General features: G+C 39.4%; 1 protein-coding gene across 2 annotated transcripts in view; it reads right to left on the reverse strand.

Moving 5' to 3' along the window:
* The window catches only part of ALG9 (ALG9 alpha-1,2-mannosyltransferase), a 119,450-nt gene extending 93,892 nt beyond the window's left edge, over positions 1 to 25,558 (reverse strand). The window contains exons 1-4 of one of the 2 annotated variants that reach the window (XM_090265913.1): positions 25,328 to 25,558; positions 24,311 to 24,449; positions 22,798 to 22,932; positions 5,262 to 5,332 (exon numbers count right to left, since the gene is read on the reverse strand). In XM_090265913.1, coding sequence (XP_090122039.1) covers positions 5,262 to 5,332; positions 22,798 to 22,932; positions 24,311 to 24,449; positions 25,328 to 25,458 — 476 coding nt within the window. In that variant the 5' untranslated portion in view covers positions 25,459 to 25,558. Of the gene's footprint in view, positions 1 to 5,261; positions 5,333 to 22,797; positions 22,933 to 24,310; positions 24,450 to 25,005; positions 25,065 to 25,327 lie in introns of those variants that run through there. The other variant, XM_090265915.1, reaches the window with a different exon arrangement.

Raw genomic sequence — 25,558 nt, forward strand, 5'->3', positions numbered from 1 at the left:
CTTTGGCTTTTGAGAAGTCTTCTGTCAGTCTAACTATCTAACATTCCTTTGTAGGTAATCTATTAAGTTCTCTGTCAACTTTTAAGATCTTCTTCTTTGTTCTTTATCTTCTACAGTTTCATTAATTCCTTTGTAATTATCCATATCAGGATATGTTAGGCTTCCTGAATCTGTGGATTAGCATTTTTTCATCAATTATGGAAAATTATTAGATATTACTTCCCTGAATATTGCCTCTATTCTATCATCTCCCAGAACCTGATTAGATATATATCAGATCTTTACCATACACAATGTCAGTGGGCATATAGGTTGTTTCCAATCTTGGTTATTGTAATTAGTGTGTCAATGAACACTCAACCTCTTTTATTCTTAACCTCTTTTATATTTCCTTTTGCTGTCACTCTGTACTGAATTCTTAGTAATTCCTTCAGATCAATTATCTAGTTTACTTGTTAGCAGTGTCTAATCGTGTCTTTAAAACTATCCACTGAATTTTAAATACCAATTATTATATCTTCATTTCTAGAAGTTCTGTTTGGTTATTTTTCAAATCTGCCTGGTTATTTTTGTAGTCTCAGTTCTTTTTAAATCTTTTTTTATTTTATTGTGGTAAGAACACTTAATAGGAGATCTACCCTCTTAACTGATGTTTTAAGTGTAAAATACAGTATTATTGTTATCTATAGGCATAATGTTGTACAGCAGATCTCTAGAACTAATTCACATAGCATCAATAAAATTGTATATCTATTTATTACCAACTTCCCATTTCCCCCTCCCCTAAAACATAGCAACCACAATTCTATTCTCTTGCTTCCATGAATATGACTGTTTTAGAAACCATGCAGTATTTGTCCTTCTGTGACTCATTATTTCACTTAGCATAACATCCTCAAAGTTTATCCATGTTATTGCATATTGCAGGATTTCCTTCCTTTTAAGACTGAATAATATGTCAATGTATATACATAATATATTTTTTCCCATTCATCTATCAATGAACATTTAGGATGTTTCCAATCTAGGCTATAGTAAACAGTGCTGCAATGAATGTGAGAGTGTGGATATCGCTTTGAGATTCTGACTTCAATTATTTTAGATAAATAAATACTCAGAAGTGGAATTGCTGGTAGTTGTATTTTTAATTTTTTGAGAAACCTCATACTGTTTTCCCTAGTGGCAGCACCACTTTGCATTCCCACCAATGGTGTGCAGTTTCCAATTTCTCTACATCCTCTCTAACATTTGTTGTCTTTGTTTGTTTTGTTTTTGACAATAGTCATTGTAACAGATATGAAGTGATCTCACTGTGTTTTTGACTTGTAGTTCCCTGATGCTTAGTGACACTGATTGACTTTCCATGTATCTATTGGCCATTTGTATGTCTTCTTTAGAGAAATGTCTACTCAAGTCCTTAATCCATTTTATAATCAGATTATTAGTGTTTTTGCTATTGAGTTGTAGGAGCTCCTTATATATTTTAGAAATGAACCTCTTAACAGATATATGGTTTACAATTATAATATTTTTCCCATTTTGTAAGTTCCTTTTCACTCTATTGATTAATTAGTCTCTTGTTGCTGATTCGTGTTTTCAATTCCCTCTTTTATTTTTTTTAAAGTATTAAATATACTTATTTTAGTCTAATAAATGAAGTTTTATATATCAGCTTTCTTTTGTTATGTCTGCTGGCTCTCAGTCATAATGTCTTATTCCCTTTTGTGCTCTGTGATTTACTTTTATTATAATTTCTTGCTTACTAAAACTTAACCTGTGCTAATTCTTTGACAGCTGGGTTAAGAATTCTCTTCTCTAATTTTAGAAGGACTTCTGGTCCAAATGGTGGCATAGGTAAACACAGCTCACCTCCTTGCACAACCACATCAAAATCACAACTAAATTATAGAACAACCATCACTCAGAAACGTCAGATATTAACTTGAATAGAAGTCTGATAATACAGAATTTAAGAATCCACATTGATCCAGACTGGAAGGAAGGGCAGAGATGTGGAACAGGCTGGTCCCACAACCATGTATGGTGAATAAAAATTTGAGAGGGACATCACAGGAGCAAGGATTCCCAGCCCCACATCAGGCCTCTCAGCCCAGGGCTCCAGTGCCAAGAAGATAAGTTCCCATAACTTCTAGCTGCAAAACCAGCAGGGATTGAGTTGGTGAAAGAAACTTCTGGAGTCCCAAGCAATTCCTCTTAAAAAACCCACACATGGACTTACTCGGACTCACTCCCTCTGAGCTCCAGCAATAGGGTAGCAGCTTGAAAGGGAACAGTGGCATACAGGGAGGCACTGAAGTGTCTGTACCCAGGTGAGAGCTAGGGGACAGCTTTCTCCCAGGCAAAAAGGTGGGCAGAGGCCATTGTCTCTTTTTTGAACTCTTCCCCGACAGAGCCACAGAGCCGGGAGGTGGGTACCATATCTGAGATTCCATTAACCTAGCTAGCACTGATTGCCCCTCCTTGGAGACCCCTTGAAACTCCTTCCTACCCAACTTATGGGCCTATTTAAGATGTTAACAGTAACTTTCCATATGAATGGCTGGTCTAGGCTCATGCTTCACAACTTCCTAAATCCTCTCAAATGAGCAACAGCCACTCTCAGTGAGCCCCTATACCACTTGCTAAGTGGCCCCAGGCCCAGCACTAGCAGTAGCCAGCCTAGATTCACAGTTTGGCTTTGCCTGGGAACCTCCAAGTTCAGCACAAGTAGCAGCCATCTCAGATTGCTTAATAGTTCAGACACAGTGGCCCTGGGAAGAATACAGGTTGGGGCTGACCTTGGCCTGCACCACCCAGGAAACCCAAGGGCCTGCACACCAAGTGGACAGCTACAGACCATGTCAGAGCACCACCTCTCTGGCCCTGCATAGCTGATCCTCCATGAAGAACAGAGGTTGGTGGTCAGTGGACAAAGCCACTGACTGGGCCTGAGTAAATCTGTCCCATTGACCTGTCAACAGCAATCAAGGCTCAACTACAAAAGCAGGGTGTATTCAGCCCTACACACAAAGGGTGCACTTCGTGTACCCAGCTTGAGTGATAGGAGAGGCTGTGCCACTGGACCCTTTAGGATACCTATTATATTAGGCCATGCTACCAAGGCAGGGATTCATAGCAGCTCTACCTAATACACAGAAACAAATACAGAAAGGCTGCCAAAATGAGGAGACAAAGAAACATGGCCCAGATGAAAGAACAGATCAAAACTCCAGAAAAAGATCTAAACAAAAGGGACATAAGCAATCTATCATGCAGAGTTCAAAACACTGGTTATAAGGATGCTCAAAGAACTTAGTAAGAACCTCAACAACATAAAAAAGATCCAGTAAGAAATGAAGGATATATACTAATTGAAATAATAAACAATTTACAGGGAAACAACAGTAGAGTGAATGAAGCCGAGAATCAAGGCAACAGTTTGGAACATAAGGAACCAAAAAAACAACCAATCAGAACAACAAGAAGAAAAAAGAATCCAGAAAAATGAAGATAGTGTAAGCAGCCTCTGGGACAACTTTAAGAGGTCCAACATTCACATCATAGGGGTGCCAGAGGGAAATAGAAAGAGCAAGAAACTTGAAATCTATTTGAAAAAAACAGTAAAAGAAAACTTCCCTAATTTGATGAAGGAAGTAGACATGCAAGTCCAGGAAACCCAGAGAATCCCAAACAAGGTGAATGCAAAGAGGACCACTCCACAACACATCATAACTAAAATGCCAAAGATTAAAGAGAAAGAGAGAATCTTAAAAGCAGCAAGAGAAAAGCAGTTAACTAACAAGGAAGTTCCCATAAAATTGTCAGCTGATCTCTCAAAAGAAACTTCACAGGCTAAAAGGGATTGGCAAGAAATATTCAAAGTCATGAAAAGCAGGGAACTACAGTCAAGATTGCTCTACCCAGCAAATATATTATTTAGAATTAAAGGGCAGATAAAGAGCTTCCCAGACAAGAAAAAACTAAAGAAGTTCATCATCACCAAACCATTATTATATGAAATGTTAAAAGAACTTATCTAAGAAAAAGATCAAAACTATGAACAATAAAGTGGCAATAAATACATATCTGTCAATAATTGAATCTAAACAACAAACTAAGCAAACAAGATGAACAGAGACAGAATCATGGATACAGAAAACTTTTTGATGGTTGTCAGATGGGAGGTTGGGAATGGGTGAAGAGGTAAGGGGATTAAGAAGTACTAATAGGTAGTTACAGAATAACCATGAGGATGTAAAGTACAGTATACGAAATTGAGTAGCTGAAGAATTTATATGCATGACCCATGGAGACCAACAATAGTATGGGGATAGTCTGAGGGAATGGGGAGGTATCAGGTGAAGGGGGGTTAAAGGGAAAAAATTGGGACAATTTTAATAGCATAATTGATAAAATATAATTTAAAAAATGAATAAATAAAAAATATTTTACATTTATTTTTATCAGTGGCCTGTGGCCACTACCAGCCCAGAACAATTTAAAACAGATTCTCGACTTGGGCGTTAGGGAACCATCTGGGTGATTTGAATTCAGTTGCGAACCAATATGAAGACCAACTTATGGTCATAATCCTCAGAGGCAAAATTGGCTTTCTTTTTTTTCCTATATTCCACCCCAAGTCAAGGCCAAACATCTTTAGTTATCTGACATTTTTAACTGCTTTGCAGTGGGAAGATTTTTAATAATGATTATTAAATCCAAATACTTTTAATAGTATTATCAAAATAAGATGTTTGTTAGGTTTCATGTAAAAAAAAAAAAAAAAGGTAGCTATTTTCATTAGTGGAACATAAAGTGTTTAATTCTTCCACTAATATTCAATCAACCAATAGGAACTTGGTGAAATACATTTATTGGGTGCAAATAAGAGCAGTTGAGTCCTACAATGAGAATAAATTCCTATCAGTTAAGTTTGAGGGGAAGATGTAAATCATGATTCTATATCTTAGAACCCAAAATAAGGTTCTACTAAATCCTATCAAATAGAAGATTAGTTAGATATGTATTAACAGAATTAAAGTTAATAATATGAAGATACAGTATTTAGAAACCTCGGGAAAAAAGTGATAATTAGAAGTATTCACCTCCAACAGTTAGTTTCAAACAAGAAACTGCATTTTAGGTATAATATTAGGAGCTAGAAGGCAAGGGTTTTCTATTTTTAAACACTATCAGAAAAATAACCTATGCTATACTTGGTTTCCCCATAGCACTTTTAGAAGCAAAGCTTTTATACTCACTTGTAAAAGTAAAGTTCACAGGTACAGCTCACAAAAGCCAGAAGACATCGTAAAAAGTAAAAGACAAGAATCTGGAAAATAAAAAATCCACAATAAAAAAAAGTCACAGATACAAGTCAGCAAAACTCATAAGATGAAATCACTCTCATTTTTCATTAATAACACTATAAATTGATATAATCCTTATGAAAAGCAATATGTATCCAGAACCATGAAAATTTTCATATCTCCAAATTCAGTGTATCTACTTCTATGATTCCAGGCCACACAAATAACTATCAATATAAATGAATACAGGAGCAGGGTTCTAATCATGAAAATGTTAACTGCAGCACTATTAATTTAGAAAAACTTTTTAAAAAACTACAAAATGTCCAATTATAGAGAAATGGTTAAATAAACTATGTGGTACCTACTTCATGTACTATTACACGGATAGTAAAATTTATAGTTACAAAAAAAGTGAAAAAAATATTATATAAAACTTATCCATTCAATAAGCATTTCTTAGACAATTTTATAGATGTAGATGTGAAAAAAACCAACTCCATCTGTGCCCCAAATTTCATTTCATTTTTAAGTTTTCATGCTGTGATCTTTAACAAACTTCACTATGTTTAGCAAGCATATCAAAGCCTTCTAGCAGATAATTATCTGTGTTCCTTAAAATGTAGCCATAAATATTTTTGATAGCAAGAGCATAATGGCATGAAAACTGAGATATATATCCAACTGGTAATAGTATTGATTATAAGCAATCACCTATCATAAGAATCCCAGGAGTTATGGCCCCTAGAGCTACTGCATTCTTTATTTCTTTAGTTTGTCAAACATTAGTACCCAAGTTATACTATTAAAAAGGTACTGTAACAGTGGTATGGTAGCAGAGAATAATTTGTGCAAAACTGCTGAACCATCTGTCCACAACGGCCCAATCTTTCCGTAGGTAAATGGCCCGGTAATAAGTTCTGTGATAGTCTATAAAACTGCCTGCTTCATCTTTCAGTCTGATGAAATCTTCTCATTATAGTGGCCATTACACCTTTGGACAATAATACGTTAGGTACTGATTATTACAAAATACTAAATTAATATGCAAAATACAATATTATTTATACATCAAAGTTACAGCTATGGAAATCAGAAGTATATGAAAAGACTGGAAAGAAATATAATAAAATGGTGAAAGTGGCTGTATCAGGCTAGTGAGATTTAGGTACATAATTTTCTTCCTATCTTCCAAATTTTGTAATGTGGTTTTATCAATTTATATCTAAGCTCATCAATTCAAAAAAATAAAATAACAAAATAAAAAGGGTTGTATCAAACAGCTTTTATATTATAGTATACTGGTACGTTTAAGAGCACTGAATATCTCAAAATATAAGCATAGTTAAACATATACTATAATTGGGACTTTCGGTCAAGATGGCAATGTAGTTAAACATGGTACTTTCTTTCTCCCATAAACACATCAAAAATGCAATTGAACTAAGAAAAACCACCATTCAGAACTATCTGAAATCAAGCTGAACAGATGTCCTACATTAGGTAATTAAAGAAGGAGCTACATCAAGACTTGTAGGATGGGAGGAGATGTGAAATGGGCTGGTCCCACACCCATATGTAGCAGCTAAAAATTGAGAGGGATATCTCAGCTGTGGAGGTCCCCCTGAAAAACAAGGGTCTCAGCTGACACCAGGCCCCTCAGCCCAGGGTTCCAGTGCTAGGTAGAGAGGTCCCCATAACTTCTGGCTGTAAAAATAAATGGGGATTGCCCTGCCCTGGCCGGTGTGGCTCAGTGGACTGAGTACCAGCCTGCAAACCAAAGGGTCACCAGTTTGATTCCCAGTCAGGGCACATGCCTGGGTTGTGGGCCAGGTCCCCAGTTGGGGGAGTGTGAGAGGCAACCACACATCAATGTTTCTCTGCCTTTCTCCCTCCCTTCACATCTTTCTAAAAATAAATAAGTAATATCTTTTAAAAAGAAAACAATGGTTATTGAGGCAGAGGGAGATGGAAAACTTCTGGAGTCCCAGCCAGTTTCTCTTAAAATGCCCCTACACAGACTAACTCAGACTCACTCCCTCTGAGCTCCAGTATGGGGCAAGCAGCTTAAAAGACACGAGAGATATATGGGGTGGAAATGAACTGTGTAGCATCAGGGCAAACTGGGGGTTAGCTTTCACCCAGACAGAAGTGCTGGCAGAAGCCACTGTTCCTTTTCAGAGCCTACAGGCAGGCACCATATCTGAAACTCCATTAACCTGGGAAACAGCAGGTCATTCCTTGAGGTTGCACCCCACCCAACTTTTGGGCCCACGTAAGCTATTTCCAGTGGCTTTTCCATTTGAACAGCCTCTTTGGGCTCATGCTTTAGATTCCCCTAAAATCTCTCAAATAAGCAGCATCTGGCCTCAGTGAGCCCTGTGCCTCTTGCTAAGTGGTCCCAGGCCAGGCACTAGCAGCAGCGTTGGTTCACAGGCTGGCCTCACCTGGGCACCTCCAAACCAAGCACAAGCAGCAGCCATCTGCAGATCACTTTGTAGTCCATGCCAGGTGGCCCCGGGCAGAACACAAGCAGTGGCTGACCTTGGCCTGCACCTCCCAGGAGGTCCCAGAGCCAGCACATCCAGTGGATAATTTCAGACCACATTGAAGCACCACCACCCAACCACCTCCACAAGCACACACTCACGGGGTGGACTCAGTGACTATCAGAGCCCTGCTGAAGTAAGTCCTACTTTGTGGAGTGGACCCCTACACAGCTGATCTTCCACAGTGGTCAGAGGTCCGTGGTCAGTGTCACAGCCAGTCCTTGTAGCTAGCAATCAGCCTGGAGGTAAATCCCTCCTATTGACTGGCCAACCGCAATCAAGGCTCAATTACAAGAGGAGGGTATACACAGCTCACATGGTGGGCACACTTCTAGTGCCCAGTGTGGGTGATCAGGCAGGCTATGACACTGGACCCTACAGAACACCTACATTAGGCCACTCTACCAACCTGGGAGATGTAGCAGCTCTACCCAATACATAGAAACAGATGCAGGGAGGCTGCCTAAATAAGAAGACAAAGAAACACGTCCCAAATGAAAGCACAGAAAAGAACTCCAGAAAAAGAACTAACAAAACGAAGACAAGCAATCTACTAGACACAGGATTCAAAACAATGGTTATAAGGATGCTCAATGAACTCAGTGAAAACCTCAACAACATAAAAAATGACCAGATAGATATGAAGGATACACTAACTAAAATGAACAATAATTTACAGGGAATCAACAGTAGAGTAGATGAAGCTGAGAATCAAATCAATAATTTGGAATATAAGGAAACAGAAACACCCAATCATAACAGCAAAAAGAAAAAGAATCCAAAAAAAGGAGGATAGTGTAAGCAGCCTCCGGGACAACTTAAAGCATACCAACGTTTGCATCATGGGGGTGCTGGAAGAAGAGAAGAGACAGCAAGAAATTGAAAACCTATTTTTAAAAATGACAGAAAACTTCCTTAACCTAGTGAAGGAAATAGACATATGAGTCCAGGAAGTACAGTCTCAAACAAGATGAAGCCAAAGAGGCCCACACCAAGACACAATTAAAATACCAAAGCTTAAAAACAAAGAGAGAATCTTAGGAATAGCAAGAGAAAAGCTGTTAGTTACCATCAAGGGAGCGCCCATAAGACTGTCAGCTGATTTCTGAACAGAAACTTTGCAGGTAAGAAGGATTGGCAAGAAATATTCAAAATGATGAAAAGCAAGGACCTACAACCAAGATTTCTCAGCACAGTAAGAATCATTTAGAATCAATGGACATGTCAGGAGCTTCCCAAACAAGAAAAAGCTAAAGGAGTTCATCACCACCAAACCAGTATTATATAAAATGTTAAAGGGTCTTATGTTAGGAGAAAAAAAAGATAAAAAATATGAACAATAAAATGGCAATGAACACATCTACCAACAATTGAATCTAAAAAACAAAACAAATGAACAAGCAGAACAGAAACAAACTCACAGATACAGAGAATGTTTTGATGGTTGCCAGAGGGGAGGGAGATTCGAGATGGGTCAAAAAAGTGAAGGGATTAAAAAGTAAAAATTGATTCTTACAGAATAGTCATGGGGATGTAAAATACAGAATAGGGCATATAGTCAATAATATTCGAATAGCTGTGTATGGTGTTATATGGGTGTGAGATTTATCGGATTGATCCCTTAGTAACTTATGCAATGTCTAATCACTGGGCTGTATACCTGAAACTAATATAATAATGTATGTCAACTGTACCTGAAAATAAAAATGATAAAATTTTAAAAAGAGAAAAAACATATACTATGATTAATATAACTGCATAAAATATGAAAATACTTTCCACTTTCATCACTATAACAAAAAATATTCCAAAAGGAGTTAAATAAAGTGACAAGTAAATGCTAGATTTAGTCATTAATTCAATAACTTCAAACTGGAACCATACTATATAATAAGCACTATTCTAGTTGCTACTAGGAATATAGACAATTTTAGTACAAAGTATCTATGTTTAAGGACTCCTTACCAAGTGGGAACTGTACAAAAACACATTTACAAAGTTAAAAATTACACGAGTTAATATAAGAATAGAATTTGGGAGCAGGACAATAATGCCCCCATAACAATAAATATTCTGGTCAGTGCAAAAAGGCAAAAAAAATAAATGAGCTATAAATGGAATAGAAGAAACTAAACACAATATATACAGATGAAAGAGAATCCAAGAGTTTCACCTGACAAACCACTGACACTACTACGGAAATTCAGTGAGACTGAAATTAAGATCAAAAAAGCAAAAATCAACTGTGCTCTTCAATGCCAGCAATGACCACCTAAAAAAATTATATTTCATAATGGCAACAAAAAGTATAAAAATTCTAGGCATTAACCTATCAAAGACTGGATAAAACTGAAATGGATGCATTTTAAAGTTTTATTAAAAGACAGAAAATGTGAGAAAGGTAAGATGGCGGAGGAGTGAGGAGAGGTTGCGGTTTTAGGCTCCGGAGACCCGTCTGCAATTTGGGCTAATTGCAGACAGAACATCTCAGTATGCAGCTGGACATTGGTGGGAGTTGAGCCAAGGCACTGCTGGATTAGAGAAAATCCATCTGGGAACAACCTGTTTAGTGAGGATAGCGGAGAAAAAGGGGACGAAACGTGATTCCTGACTGGGGCGGCTGCCCGAGCTGTGGCGGGAAGCACACAAAGGATTTTTGGCGACCACAGGCTACCCCGGAGAGGAGTCAGGCGGAGAGCAGATCTCTGCCCGCTGGCAGAGACGGGACTCGACCAAGTGGCATTGGCGCTGAAGGACAGGAGACAGCGTGCTGCTGGGCAAGTGAGAACATAATTCTCCTTTATATTTTTCTCTAGTGGACGGTGGAGAGGGGAGGAAAGTTTGGGGGTGGTAGGCCGTTCTGGAGGAGCCCAGGCGCAGAGGCGCGCTCATCCACTCCCCAACCCTACCCTTGGGTCGCGGGGGCGCACATAGGGAAGTGCTCTCACTCACTGGCCCAGGTGCGCGGTGCCATGAGTCCAGGCGTCCCTCGGACACTCCCCAACGGACATAAGATCAGTGCCCCTACGGGCACAGGGAGGGCCCACTGAACAGGCAGAGAACCGTGCACAGACACCCCTAGACAGCTCCCGTGGGCGCAGGGCCCCAGGCCGGAAAGCAGACCACTAGCGCAGGCTCTGTCTGTGCCCGCCCAGACGGGTGAGGGAAGGCGGGCGGCTGCAGCACGGGAACAGCGGGAGGAGGCGACCCACGGACGCTCGCTTCCACTGAGCACAAGTGTCCCCGGCCCTGCCCTAAGAGGCCAGAGACCAACTCCCGGAGCTCGGCTCAGCGGGACTGAGGGCACGGGGCGGCGCTCGAGCGCGAAAGCACCTCAGCCCGGGGTCAGTGGGCCCCAATCCCGGGGAAAGCTCTCGGGCCGCCCACGAGTGCAGGGACGCGCGCAGGGATTCCTCGGCGCGAACGCGGAACTGCCGCAGCCCAGCGACAGCAGGAGCCAATCCCGGGGAAAGCGCTCGGGCCGCCCGCGAGTGCAGGGATGCGCGCAGGGACACCTCGGCGCAAACGGGGAACCACAGCGGCCGGCAGCAGTGGGCTCCAACCGCGGGGCAAACTCTTGGGCCGCCTGAGCGCGCAGGGGCTCGCGCGCAAGGGCTCGAGCGCAAGGGCACCTCAACTGGCTCCAGGGGGCAGCAAGGGAGCGCGCCCTGCCGGCAACCCCAGGCGCACACCATAGCAGCAACTGGGGGCGCACACCAGTCCTGCAAAAAACAAGAACCTCTGACCTGCCACACTAGACCAGCTGCGGACACAGAAAAAGAAGGCAACACACCAAGGCTAAAACGGAGTAAAAACATCGCTTTTTTTTTTTTTTTTTTTCCAAATTTTTTCTCCCAAATTTTTTCTCCCTTGTTCTTTCTTTCTTCTTAATTATTTCTTTTCTTTCCTTCTTTCTTTATTCTTTTCCTGGGGTTTTTTTGGGGGGTTTTTGGGGGGTATATATATATATTTTTTTTTTCAATATTTTTTTTCTCTCTCTTTTTTCTTTCTTTCTTTCTTCTTTATTCTTTCTTTTCTAGCTTCCTTTGTTCCTTTCTTTCTTACCTTTTGGGGTTTTTTGGGGGGGTTGTGGTAAATTTTTCATTTTCTTCTCTTTCTCTCTTTCTTCTTTTCTTTCTTCTATTTTCTTGGGGATTTTTGGGGGGGGTGTTTTTCCTTCACCTCTTCCAATAATAACAAACTTTATCTCTAACGTGTTGCATATAACCTCTCCTTCTCATCCTTTCTCTTTAATCGTTGTTTATTCGTTTGTGTGTCTAGCTTAGCCCCCCTATCACTCTAAATAATATAATATAATTACTATATAAACCCAAATACAATACAATCCTGCTTTCTTACTATATTATGTATTTTTCTATCCTTTTCTTCTATTTTTATTAACATACAATGTAAATATTACTAACTGGCTTGCACAGTCTCAAATATTATTAATCTATCACCCCCTCTATCAAAAATTATATTTTTCCTCCCCAAAAACAACTCTTATCTATTCTTCTTATAGTATAAAAGCTCAAATCTCTTTACATTTATATTAATACGGGCTAGTTGGCTAACGATAGCAGGATAGAGTGGGGGATACTTTTTGAGGGTGTGGGTCTCCTGCCTGGGCTGTGTGTTTATGTCTTTAACAGCATATCCACAAAAGAACTCAAGACAAAGCGGATAGAGTGATTCTCAACCAACTAGCCAGAAGGAAGATCCTATCAAAGAACATCTGAAATATAACCGAACAGCATAAACAAACGACATAAAGGGTAACTCAAGAACATCAGGCTCAGGATATCAAAGAGACTGCACCACTGAAACTCCCAGACCTTCGATAAAGAATATTACACCACAAAGGAGGGAAGTCAAAGCAGACTACCCCCCCCCAAAAAAAAACCAAATAAATAAATAAATAAATAAAAACAAAAAGAATCCAACATGGTAAGATGCAAAAATAACCCCTCAATGAAAAGAAAAGAGGAATCCTCAGAAAGAGAGATAGATGAAATAGACATAGCCCAAATGTCAGACATGGAATTCAAAACAATGGTGGTAAAGAAGCTCAATATACTCGACATCCTTAAAATCAACTATGACAACCTTCAAGGAAGTTACCAACAGCTCCAAGAAAATTACAGGGAACTTGCAGAGAACTACACCAGCATAAAAAAAGACATAGAAATTGTTAACAAGAACCAGGAAGAACTTAAGAATACAATCTCTGAACTGAAAAACACAGTAGAATCAGTCAAAAGCAGACTAAACGAAGCAGAGGATCGGATTAGTGAGTTAGAAGATAATGTAGAGAAAAACTCCCAGACAATACAGCAAAATGAAAAACGATTGAAAAAATATGAACAAGATGTAAGGGAATTACAGGATAGCATTAGGAAAAATAATTTAAGGATCATCGGAATACGAGAAGAAGAAGAAAAGGAACATGGAATTGAAAATCTGATAGGAGAAATAGTGACAGAAAATTTTCCGAACCTGATGAGAGAAAAAGCTATGCAAGTCCAAGAAGCACTGAGAGTTCCAATCAAGAGGAACCCCCAAAAACCCACTCCAAGGCACATCATAGTTAAAATGGCAACATTCCAAGACAAAGAGAGAATCCTAAAAGCAGCAAGAGAAAAGCAGCAAATAACATACAAGGGAGCTCTGATAAGGCTATCAACTGATTTCTCAACAGAAACATTACAAGCCAGAAGGGAATGGTCAAAAATATTTCAAGCAATGAAAAACAAAGGCCTACAACCAAGAATACTCTACCCAGCAAGACTCTCATTCAAAATAGAAGGTGAAATAAGGAGTTTCTCAGACAAAGGAAGACTGAAAGAATACATCTCCACCAAACCAGCATTGCAAGAGATGCTAAAGGGAGTTTTCTAAGAAAAAAGAAGGAAAAAACAAGAGAGGAGAGGAACAGAGGTACAAAGGGAAATGAATAAATACACGTCAATAATAACCTTAAATGTAAATGGATTAAATGCTCCAATTAAAAGACATAGGGTAACGGAATGGATAAGAAAACAGGATCCACATATTTGCTGTCTACAAGAAACACACCTGAAAACAAAAGATTTACACAGACTGAAAGTAAAGGGATATAAAAAAATATTCCAAGCAAACGGACCGGAAAAAAAAGCCGGGGTAGCAGTTCTCATATCAGACAAAATGGATTTCAAAGCAAGGACAATAAAAAGAGACAAAGAAGGACATTTCATAATACTTAAAGGAACAATCCATCAAGAAGATATGACTTTGATAAACATATATGCACCCAACATAGGAGCACCCAAATACATAAAGCAAATACTAGAAGACCACAAAAAGGATATCAACAACAACACACTCATAGTAGGGGACTTCAACACTCCATTATCAACAATAGACAGATCATCAAAGCAAAGAAACACCAAGGATATACAGGTATTGAACAACACACTAAACCACATGGATCTAACTGATATATATAGAACTTTTCACCCCAAAGAAGCAAAATATACATTCTTTTCAAGTGCACATGGGACATTTTCAAAGATAGACCACATGATAGGTCACAAAACAAGCCTCAACAAATTCAAGAAAATTGAAATCATATCAAGCATCTTTTCAGATCACAATGCCTTGAAACTAGAATTCAACCTCAGAAAAAAAAAATCAAAGACACCCAAACTCATGGAGATTGAATAACATGCTATTAAATAATGAATGGGTTAACAATGACATCAAAGAAGAAATCAAGAAATTTCTAGAAACTAATGATAATGAGCACACAACAACCCAAAACCTGTGGGACACAGCAAAAGCAGTCCTGAGAGGGAAGTTTATAGCAATACAGGCATATCTGAAAAGGCTAGAAGAATCTCAAATAAAAAACCTAACCACAATGCTACAAGAACTAGAACAACAACAACAAACAAAGCCTAGGGCAAGAAGAAGGAATGAAATCATCAAGATCAGAGCAGAACTAAATGACATAGAGACTAAACAAACAATCCAAAAGATCAACAAAACTAGGAGCTGGTTCTTCGAAAAAATAAACAAAATCGACAAGCCTCTAGCCAGTCTAATCAAGAAAAAAAGAGAGAAGACACAAATAAACAAAATCAGAAATGAAAGAAGAGAAATCACGACTGATACCTCAGAAATACAAATGATAGTTAGAAATTACTTCAGACAACTGTATGACAAGAAATTTGACAATCTAGAAGAAATGGACAAATTTCTAGAAACATACAACCTTCCAAAACTGAGTCAAGAAGAAGTGGAAAGTCTCAACAAACCAATAACAAAAAAGGAAATTGAAACAGCAATCCAAAATCTCCCGGCACACAAAAGCCCTGGACCGGATGGCTTCACAGGCGAATTCTACAAAACATTCAGGGAAGAACTAACTCCTATCCTCCTCAAACTGTTCCAAAAAATCCAAGAAGAGGGGAAAATCCCAAACTCTTTCTATGAAGCCAGTATTATCCTAATCCCCAAACCAGGTCAAGACACAACAAAGAAAGAAAACTACAGGCCAATATCACTGATGAACATCGATGCTAAAATCGTCAATAAAATATTGGCAAACAGGATCCAGCAATACATCAAAAAGATCATACATCATGATCAAGTGGGCTTCATTCCAGGGATGCAAGGATGGTTTAATATTCGCAAATCAATAAATATAATACATCACCTAAACAGAATGAAAGACAAAAATCACATGATCATTTCAATAGATGCAGAAAAAGCATTTGATAAAGTACAACACCCATTTATGATGAAAACACTCAACAAAATGGGAATAAAGGGAGCATATCTTAACATTATTAAGGCTATATATGAGAAGCCTGAGGCCAACATCATACTCAATGGACAAAAACTGAAAGCATTCCCCCTGAACTCAGGAACTAGACAAGGTTGTCCACTCTCTCCACTCCTTTTCAACATAGTGTTGGAAGTCCTAGCCACAGCAATCAGACAAGAAAAAGAAATAAAAGGTATCCAAATTGGGAAAGAGGAAGTAAAACTTTCATTATATGCAGATGACATGATAGTACACCTAGAAAATCCTATAAACTCCACTAAAAGACTACTCGATATAATAAGTGAATTTGGCAAAATCGCAGAGTACAAAATAAATATAAAGAAATCTAAGGCATTTCTGTACACCAACAATAAAATAGCTGAGACAGAGACAAAAAAGAAAATACCATTTACTATAGCAACAAGAAAAATAAAGTACCTAGGAGTAAACTTAACCAAAGAGATAAAAGACCTGTATTCTGAAAATTACATAACATTGAAGAAAGAAATTAAGGAAGAAACAAATAAATGGAAGCAAATACCATGTTCTTGGATGGGAAGAATCAACATCATCAAAATGGCCATACTACCCAAAGCAATTTGCAGATTCAATGCAATCCCTATTAAAATACCAATGACATATTTCACAGACCTAGAACAAATACTCCATAAATTCATATGGAACCAAAAAAGACCCCGAATAGCAAAAGCAATCTTGAGACAGAAGAACACAGCAGGAGGAATCACAACACCAGATATCAAACAATACTACAAAGCCACTGTAATCAAAACAGTATGGTACTGGCATAAAAACAGACATATAGATCAGTGGAACAGAATAGAGAGTCCAGAAATAAACCCAGGCCTCTATGGTCAACTAATCTTTGATAAAGGAGGAAGGAACATAAAATGGAGTGAGAAGAGCCTCTTTAACAAATGGTGCTGGGAGAACTGGATAGGGACCTGCAAAAAAATGAAACTAGACCACCAACTTACACCACACACAAGAATAAACTCAAGATGGATCAAAGACTTAAATGTAAGCCGTGACACCATAAAAGTCCTAGAGGAAAACATAGGCAAGAAAATATCAGATATCTCACATAACAATCTCTTCACGGATACATCTCCTAAAGCAAGAGAAATAAAGGAAAAAATAAATAAATGGGATTACATCAAACTGAAGAGTTTCTGCTCAGCAAAAGAAAACATCAGCAAGATGAAAAGGAAACCAACCATGTGGGAAAACATATTTGCCAATGACATCACAGACAGGGGACTGATTTCCAAAATATATAAAGAGCTGATACGACTAAACATCAAGAAAACAAACAACCCAATTAAAAAATGGGCAAGGGACCTGAACAAACACTTCTCCGAAGAGGACATACAGAAGGTCCATAGACACATGAAAAAATGCTCAACATCATTAGCCATCAGGGAGATGCAAATAAAAACCACAATGAGATACCATTTTACACCAGTCAGAATGGCCATCATCAACAAATCAACAAGCAACAAGTGCTGGCGAGGATGTGGAGAAACGGGAACCCTACTGCACTGTTGGTGGGAATGCAGACAGGTGCAGCCACTATGGAGAACAGTATGGAATTACCTCAAAAGATTAAAAATGGAACTGCCTTTTGAACCAGCGACTCCACTACTAGGATTATACCCGAAGAATCTTGAAACACCAATTCAAAAGAACTTATGCACTCCTATGTTCATTGCAGCACTGTTTACAATAGCTAAGTGCTGGAAACAACCTAAGTGCCCATCTGTAGATGAGTGGATCAAAAAACTGTGGTACATTTACACAATGGAATACTATGCAGCAGAAAGAAAGAACTCCTGCCATTTGCAACAACATGGATGGAACTAGAGAGAATTATGCTTAGTGAAATAAGCCAGGCAAAGAAAGAAAAATACCATATGATATCACCTAATACAGGAAACTAAAGAACAACACAAACAAAGGAACTAAATAGAACAAAGAGCAGAATAGCAGTCAATAGGGGGGAGGGGAGAGGGAGAGAAGGGGGATAAGTAAGGGAAGGGATTAGTCAAAGAACCCATATAAAAGACTCATGGACATGGACAACGGGGAGGGATATGATTGCGGGAGAGGGGGTGGGTTGGGTGGGGGAGAGAAATTAGGGGAAAAGGGGACAACTGTAATTGAAAAACCAAAATAAAAAAAAAAATAAAAAATAAAAAAGACAGAAAATGTAATTAAATGAATAAATATATTTTAGGGATGAAATGACTTAACACTATAGAAATACTAATTCTCAAAATAATATGTAAATTCAGTGCAACTTCAACCAAAACCCAGCAAAATTTGGCTGAGGGGTAAACTGACTCTAAAATGGTATTTTAACACTAATTTTAAAATGAGAAATTCATCAACCAGATATTAACACACATCACAAAGCCATAATAATAAAAACAATATAGTACTGACTGACAAATTGGCCAACGACAAAGAATAAAGAGGCCAGAAATAGACCCATACATATGGGATGAGGTGTATGATAGGGACAGTATTATAAATCAGAAGGAAAAGGATAAGATTATTTAGCAGCTGGTACTGGAAAATCCACCTCACTAGCATAAAATAAAGCTGGGTTTTTCCACAATTTATAAAAATTAAAACTCATATGAATCAAAGTATTTTATGTAAAAGGTAAAATTACAATAATAGAAGAAAATACAGAAGAATATCTTTGTGACCTATGGTAAAGAAGGATTTCTTTTAGAAAGGCCCAAAACCCACCAACCAAAAGTAAAAACTAACTGGCTTGACCACATCAAAATTAAAGATAACTATTCAATAAAGGACTATAGACAAAATTAATAGAGAGATAACAGCCTAAGAGAAAGGATTTCTAGAACCTAAAACCTACAAGGGGTTACTACTGAGAACTTCTATAAATCAGAAAAGAAATACACAAAACCTAATTGAGAAATAGGCAAAGGCTATAAAGAGGTAATATACAGAAAAGAAAATCTGAATAACTAATAAATATATGAATAAATGCTCCACCTTAGTAGTAATCAGAGAAATGCAATTAAAGTGAGAAGCACCTCACATACATGCAAAGGGCAAAATTAGAAAGTAAGAAATGTCAAGTGCTCGGGAGATGTGAGAAAGCTGAAACCTCAAACATTACTGCAGGGAGCGTAAAGTTGTAAAGTCATTCTGGAGAGCAATCTGTCAGGAAATTAAGTAACCCATGGATCTCTGTATGGAAAAGCCCATTCCTAACTGTGCAGTTCAGAGAAATTCACAACCTGATCCATAGGAAGACAAAACAAAGGTGCTCTTGCTTAGGGCAGCAATAAGTTGGTAAGGTAACAATCGCTAGGGGTACTAATTACTACCATACTGTCTCTCATCAACAATCCACCCATCTCCACCCTATATTATCGTGCTGGGGCTGGGACTTTACAAAGTACAATTCCCCTTTGCTCAGTGGCACCCTGTTGGCTCCCAATGGCAGGCCCTAACAAGGAGAAGAGTGGAAGTAAGAAGAAGGGAAATTTTCATTCCTGTTCTACTTGTTGTTTGTATTTTTGATGTAAAAGGAATAGTGATGTAAGAGGAAGAATTCTGTGTTAAATATGTCAAATTTGAAGTGATAGTGAGTATCCAAGTGGAAATAAAAACCTTAAGCATTGCTTATTGTTATTTTTCTACTAAGTCCCTCATTCTGTATAATCATTCCTCTGATAAGTTCAAAAAACCAGAAATGAAATACTAGGTAGGGAAGGGAGAGGCAGAGTTCTATCACTTTCTACAGATGTTACTTTTCTGATCATTCTAAAATGCAAATGCAATCACGTCTTTCCTCTAAAACCTTTCCTTAATACAGCCTAGAGACCTGGCTGGTTTGGCTCAGTGGATTGAGCGACGGCCTGCGAGCTAAGTGTCGCTGGTTCGATCTTCCAGTCAGGGCACATCAGAGAAGGAAAACTCTGACTCCAAAAAACCTCCGCTGCCTTGCGGCATACCTCTTCAGGGGAAAGGCTAAGGGAGTAAACCCCGACAGAAAATCCGGAGCTGGAGTCCCTAAGGCGGTTTGACGTTGTAGTCAACACCGGCAACTCCTGCGGCGCACCTGAAACCAAGCTGTATTGACTCCGTCTTTGCCTTGGACCCTTCAGCTGCGAAGAGAGGGGGGGTCTGCTGCATGGGCAACAGCAGACCCTCCATATCACCCTGCCCAGGCTCTGTAGCTTCAGCTTCACTGGAGAGGACACTCCAGCGACATCGCAAGATGTCGATTCAACACCGGAGGAGACAGATACCGTGTCACTCCCGAGTCGGACTGCACAACCATTCTCGGCGGTGCAGATAGACTCTTAAGAAGCTACACCATCGTCTCTCGAGACGGACGGCTGCCGACGACGACGAATACAGCCTACCAGGTGTTCTATAAATCTGGCCTCTGTCTCATCTAATCCACTCTACCACTCATTCTCTCTTCCAAGAGTCAAACCTATTTACATAAGAAGGCCATGCTAGCCTTCTTTCCAGCCACAGGGCCTTCTTCCCTCATCCCCATTCGTCCTTTACCAAGACAATTTCAACTTACCTTCTAGTTCTCTAATCAGGAATTTCTGTTTCATGGAAGATGGATTAGCCATATTTTCCCCTATTCCTCCTGCTATGCAAAACCAAAAACTCTGGACATTTCATGTAACACAAGCATAAGAAGATGCTGAAAAGTGGAGAAAAGGTAGGTGGACTAGGAACTTTGGGACCGAACAACATGGTGGCAAGTTCTCTGGGTTTTCTTTTTGCCTTCTATATTCCAAATTTAGAGCTAAAGAAGCTGGCAACTAGAAACACCAATGGGCACAGACAAAATAACACCAATGAAAGCCTACTCTATCCAGCCAAAAGACCAAGAAATGGGTAGCTTAGCGAGGAAGAAAACTTTTATATAATAACCACTCTATTCCAGCCAAGCACCCCAGAAAAAAATGTAGATCCACTCTCAGCAATGCAATCAAAAGTCCAGTAGGAAGCTAGGACTTTTATCCTCATCAGTAGTAATAAGCTCCCTCTTCTACCACACTGTCAGTGAAGATCCCTGGGAGAGCCTATACTTCTACCTGCACCCAACCCTTAACCTAGCAGTACAGTCACATGCTAGTTAATAATGCAGATACATTCTGAAAAATTGATCATTAGGTGATTTCATCCTGTGTGAACATCATAGACTGTATTTACACAAACCTAGACGGTAGCCTACTAACACTTAGGTTATATAGTGTACCTTAGTGCTCCCAGTCTATAAGTCTGCACAGCATGGTACTGTACAAAACAACACGAGATCAAATCAAACACAGGAGGAAATGATGCACTTAAGAGATGGAGTAAACACCAGATGTATGAGGCTCCTGCCAGCATAAGACAACATAGTGCTTTACAGCAAACTTTTTTCTAATAAGTAGAAGGAATCTACTCTAAAATACCGATACAAAATATTGTATAGTAAAGACATAAAGCAGTAACCTAGTCATTTATATGATTATAAAGTATTATGTACTCTACATAATTGTATGTGCTGTACTTTTATATGATTGGCAGCACAGTAGGTTTACAACAGCATCACTACAAACACGAGTAATGCATTGCATCCATTGCTGAACCAAGGCATCATTATGCAGGGCACCTACCCTGCCCACTAAGGTGGTAATCAAAGGAGGCCTAATGGGGAACCTGGACTTCTACCTTCACTTGCAGCGACAAGGTAGAGAACCCCCTCCTTTCTCCTGTTAGAATCTATCAAAAGAAGCCAGCTAAAACAGAAGGCTTAAATAAGAGCCAAAAAAGCATAGTAATGCAAAGGAAGCATGTTTGGCCCATGACTAAGATCCAGAGTCTTACTGAAAATTACTTGTCAACCAGGAAGATCTCAAGCTGAATGAAAAAAAGTCAATCAATAGATACTGAGAGAGAGGGCGAGAGAGAGAGAGAAATGTTAGAATTACCTGACCAAGTTGTTTTGTTTTTTTTTAAGATTTTATTTATTTTTAGAGAGAGGGGAAGGGAGGAAGAAACAGGGGGAGAGAAACATCAACGTGTAGTTGCCTCTTGTGCGCCCCCAAGTGGGGACCTGGCCCACAACCCAGGCACGTGCCCCAGCTGGGAACCAAACAGGCGCCCCTGTGGTTCACAGTCTGATGCTCAATCCACTGAGCCACACCAGCCAGGGCCTGACAAAGTTTTAAACGTGCCACTGTAAAATTGCTTCAATGAACAACTAAGAACATGCTTGAAACAAATGAAAAAATAGAAAATCTTGGTAAAGAAATAGAAGATATTTAAAAAACCAAATGGAGATTTTACAATTTAAAAAATACAATAACCAAATAAAAGCTCAAAGGGTAGGGTCAACAGTGAAACAGAGGGGACAGAGGAAATAAATCAGTGAACTGGAAGAAATTACGCAACCTGAACAACACAGAGAAACAAAAAGGCTGGGAAAATAAAGAACAGAGTCTCAGGGACTTGTGGGACTAAAATAAAATATCTAGCATTCATATCATCGGAGTCTCAGGAAAGGAGAAACAGGGCAGGGCTGAAAAAGTACTCAAAAAATTCAGCTAAAAACTTTTCAAATTTGGCAAAAGACAGAAACCTAAAGATTAAAGAAGCTAAGAAAACTCCAAACAAGACAAACCCAAAGAAATCCATGCCAAGACACATCATAGTCATATTTCTGAAAAGTAATCAGGTTATGTCTCAGTTAACTCCTAATTATCTTTCAGCATTCTGTTTAAATTAGGATCTCCTAATATGCTATCCCATTGCACACTGGTGCTCTTCCTTCAGAGACTCACCCCAATTATAATTACTTGCTCAACGTAATCTTTCCTATTAAACCATAAATTCCATAAGGGCAGGGATTTGGTCATTGTTAAATCATAGCACTTAATGAAGTGTCTACCAAATAAAAGTTGCTTAATTAATATTTGTTGCATAATGAATGAATAAATAATTCTTCTTCCAAAAAAGAGTCCCCTCTTAACTACCAACCTATTTTATCCTTTTCTCAAAACTGTTCCAGAGACTCACCTCTTGATGGGTTGTGACTGCTTCCAGATTGGCCTGCCCTTACCTTATTAGTTTGTAGAATTCTTGCATGAAATGCAGCTGGCCAGGCATGAAGCAACAAGTAAGCATAGGAGCGAATGGCATAAACTGGGGAATATTCCCAAGTCTGAAACCCCTTCCCGTAGATGAGGTAGTGTGTCTGAAAGTACAAAACAGGTGATGTCAGGGTTATATTGGCCAAAAGTCCTTGTTAAAAGGATGCAGGTGAAGGTTTTAAGCAAATATATTAATGATACAAAGGTACACACAAAAAGCTGAAACTCTCAACAAGATTTGCAACTAATGGATAAGACTCAAAATGACCCAATATTGAAGAATGTTAGGACATTATAAATTCTACAAGATTATTGTTTGGCCAACATTAAAAGTTTGAATTTTACCTCCTACCTACTTTTTAAAATACTTATTAGCCAATACAGTGAGGCTCAAATCTTATATTTTCCTTAAACCACCTACACTAAATATTCTTTTTTTTTTTTTTATGAAAAATGTGATTAGAAAATTTCTAACCACATTTCCTGAATTTTCTATAATAGGAAGTCAAGAAACTTATAAATCTAAAAATCAAGAAATAAGCACACTATTTAGTAACAATATTTATCTTAGTAAATATCAGAAGAAATAACTAAGAAAGTTGAAAGTGGTTGCCTCTGGGGACTGGGATTTGAACATAAGATGTGGAAGAGAGAGCTACAGCTTTTTCCTTAAAATTTTGTAGTAATGGTTAACTTTACAAACTATCTCAAAGTATTATTTTGATTAAAAAATGTTTAAAGGAAATTATAAATTAATCTTTTTAAATTTTTAAAATTTACTTATTGATTTTCTTTTTCCTCATCCTAGGAAATTGTTTTCATTGCTTTTAAAGAGAGAGAGGGAGAGAAGAAAGAAGAGAGACAAACATTGAATTGAGACAGAAACGTCAATTGGTTGCCTTCTGGACACGCCTGGATGGGGGATCACACACACCTGGACCAGAGATGGAACCAAAACCTAGGTATGTGCCCTGACTGGAAATCAAACCCGCAACTCTTCGGTTACTGGATGACACTCCAACCAACTGAGGCACACTGGCCAGGGCTTTATTGATTTTTTTTTTTCCTGTTTGTTTTGTTTTGTTTTGTTTTTTGAGAGAGGGAGGCAGGGAGAGAGAGAAAGAGTGAGAGAGAGAGAAACATCAATTTCTTGTTCCACTTATTTATGCATGCATTGGCTTACTCTTGTGTGTGCCCTCACTGGGGACTGACCCTGCAACCTCGGTGTATCAGGACAACACTCTGGTACCAACTGAGCAACCCAATCAGGGCTACAAATTACATCTTTTCATATAAAATAACCAAATACGCTTATAGCTTTCAATAGTTACTACTACTAAATCATCAGCTTAGAATACAAAACTGAAAATAAAGTTATTTTACTAGTAGTTACATTTGTATATAGTATTTGTATCTTGGTTGGTAACAAGGGCCCAAGCAGTGAAATCAAGAACAACAAAAATACCCAAAGAAATCACCTACTGGTTCCCAGTAGTTGAAGGTTTCATCACAGTCAGAGATGTTGCTCAGGAGAGCAGCACACAACCTTGCTGAAAGCAAACATTTAAAAGCAGTAGATCCTTCAGGTGCCCAAACTTGTCCTGCTTTGTTTCCGGATAACCTGCTCAGAAGCAAAAAAAAAAAAAAAAAAAAGGATGTGTCAGAAAGGACCCACTAACTAGAAGGGTTAAAACTAGAGGGCGGAAAAAAGGACAAGCCTGTCAAGGGACACTGAAACACTGAAGTATTCACCTATGAAAGTGAGCAGTTAGTTGTGTTGAGTGGATCTACCTTAATACACTAATTCCTTCCTCTGCCTGTTTTTCAGGTGTAAGCTAATTCATACACTTTAGTTCGTGGCATCTATGACGCTCCATTTACCCCAAGCCAACTAATCACTCACTTAAAGGCCACAAAGCTCTCATCCTGGTTCTTTTTTCTCTTAACAAGGTCATTGCTTTCCTGGGTTTATTCATTTGCCCATTTGTTCCAATGTATAAAAGCCTAACATGGGCACGGCACTGTAACCTCTTTGAAATCCCTATGTTGACAGCTCCTTTAATGCAGCCCTGACCTGCAGTTCGCGGGCTTGGGGAGAGAGATGGTTGTTGGTGCTGGAGGTTGTGGGGCCCTCGCATTAGAGTACAGGGTCAGGACTTTAAAGAGAATGAAGTAACCTGTGAGAGACAGCCGGAAAAGCCTCTCTTTGTTCCTGCCAACTCAAACAGCAAGACGCCTGACCACTCCTGGGCCTGGGCCGGGAGCCTCACAGACAGACGCGCACCCCAGGGTTTCTTTACGACAAACATGTGACCTGAGGCGGGGAATCTAGGAGGCTGACCCGCCCTGGAAGAGCAGAAGGACCTAGATGCAGAGGAAGCCGGGACCTCCCTACAAGAACAGTCCCAAGCGAAGCCCCGCGCGGCGCGGGCGCGACCCTCCAGGGGGCAGTCCCACGCAGCCCGCCGGGCCACGCCCTCGCCGCGCCGCTACACCTACTCGGTACGGGCCTCGGCGCCGCCAGCCTCCCTGCTGCTCAGCAGCTCTCGTGGCTTGTCCGTGGCCCAGGTTGTGTCCCCGCCGCTGCTCCCGCTGCCCTTAAGGCGCTGCCGAGCCCCTCGACTCGCCATGGCCAGCTTGGATGGAAAAGGTAGAATTCGGCACCTTACAGAGAGCGCGAGCAAGGAGACACGTTAGCTTGCAAACGGTGTCCGCCGAGGGACAAAAGAC

This window comes from Furipterus horrens, unplaced genomic scaffold (assembly GCF_987537825.1).
Source record: "Furipterus horrens unplaced genomic scaffold, mFurHor1.1.pri manual_scaffold_2, whole genome shotgun sequence".
NCBI lineage: Eukaryota > Metazoa > Chordata > Mammalia > Chiroptera > Furipteridae > Furipterus > Furipterus horrens.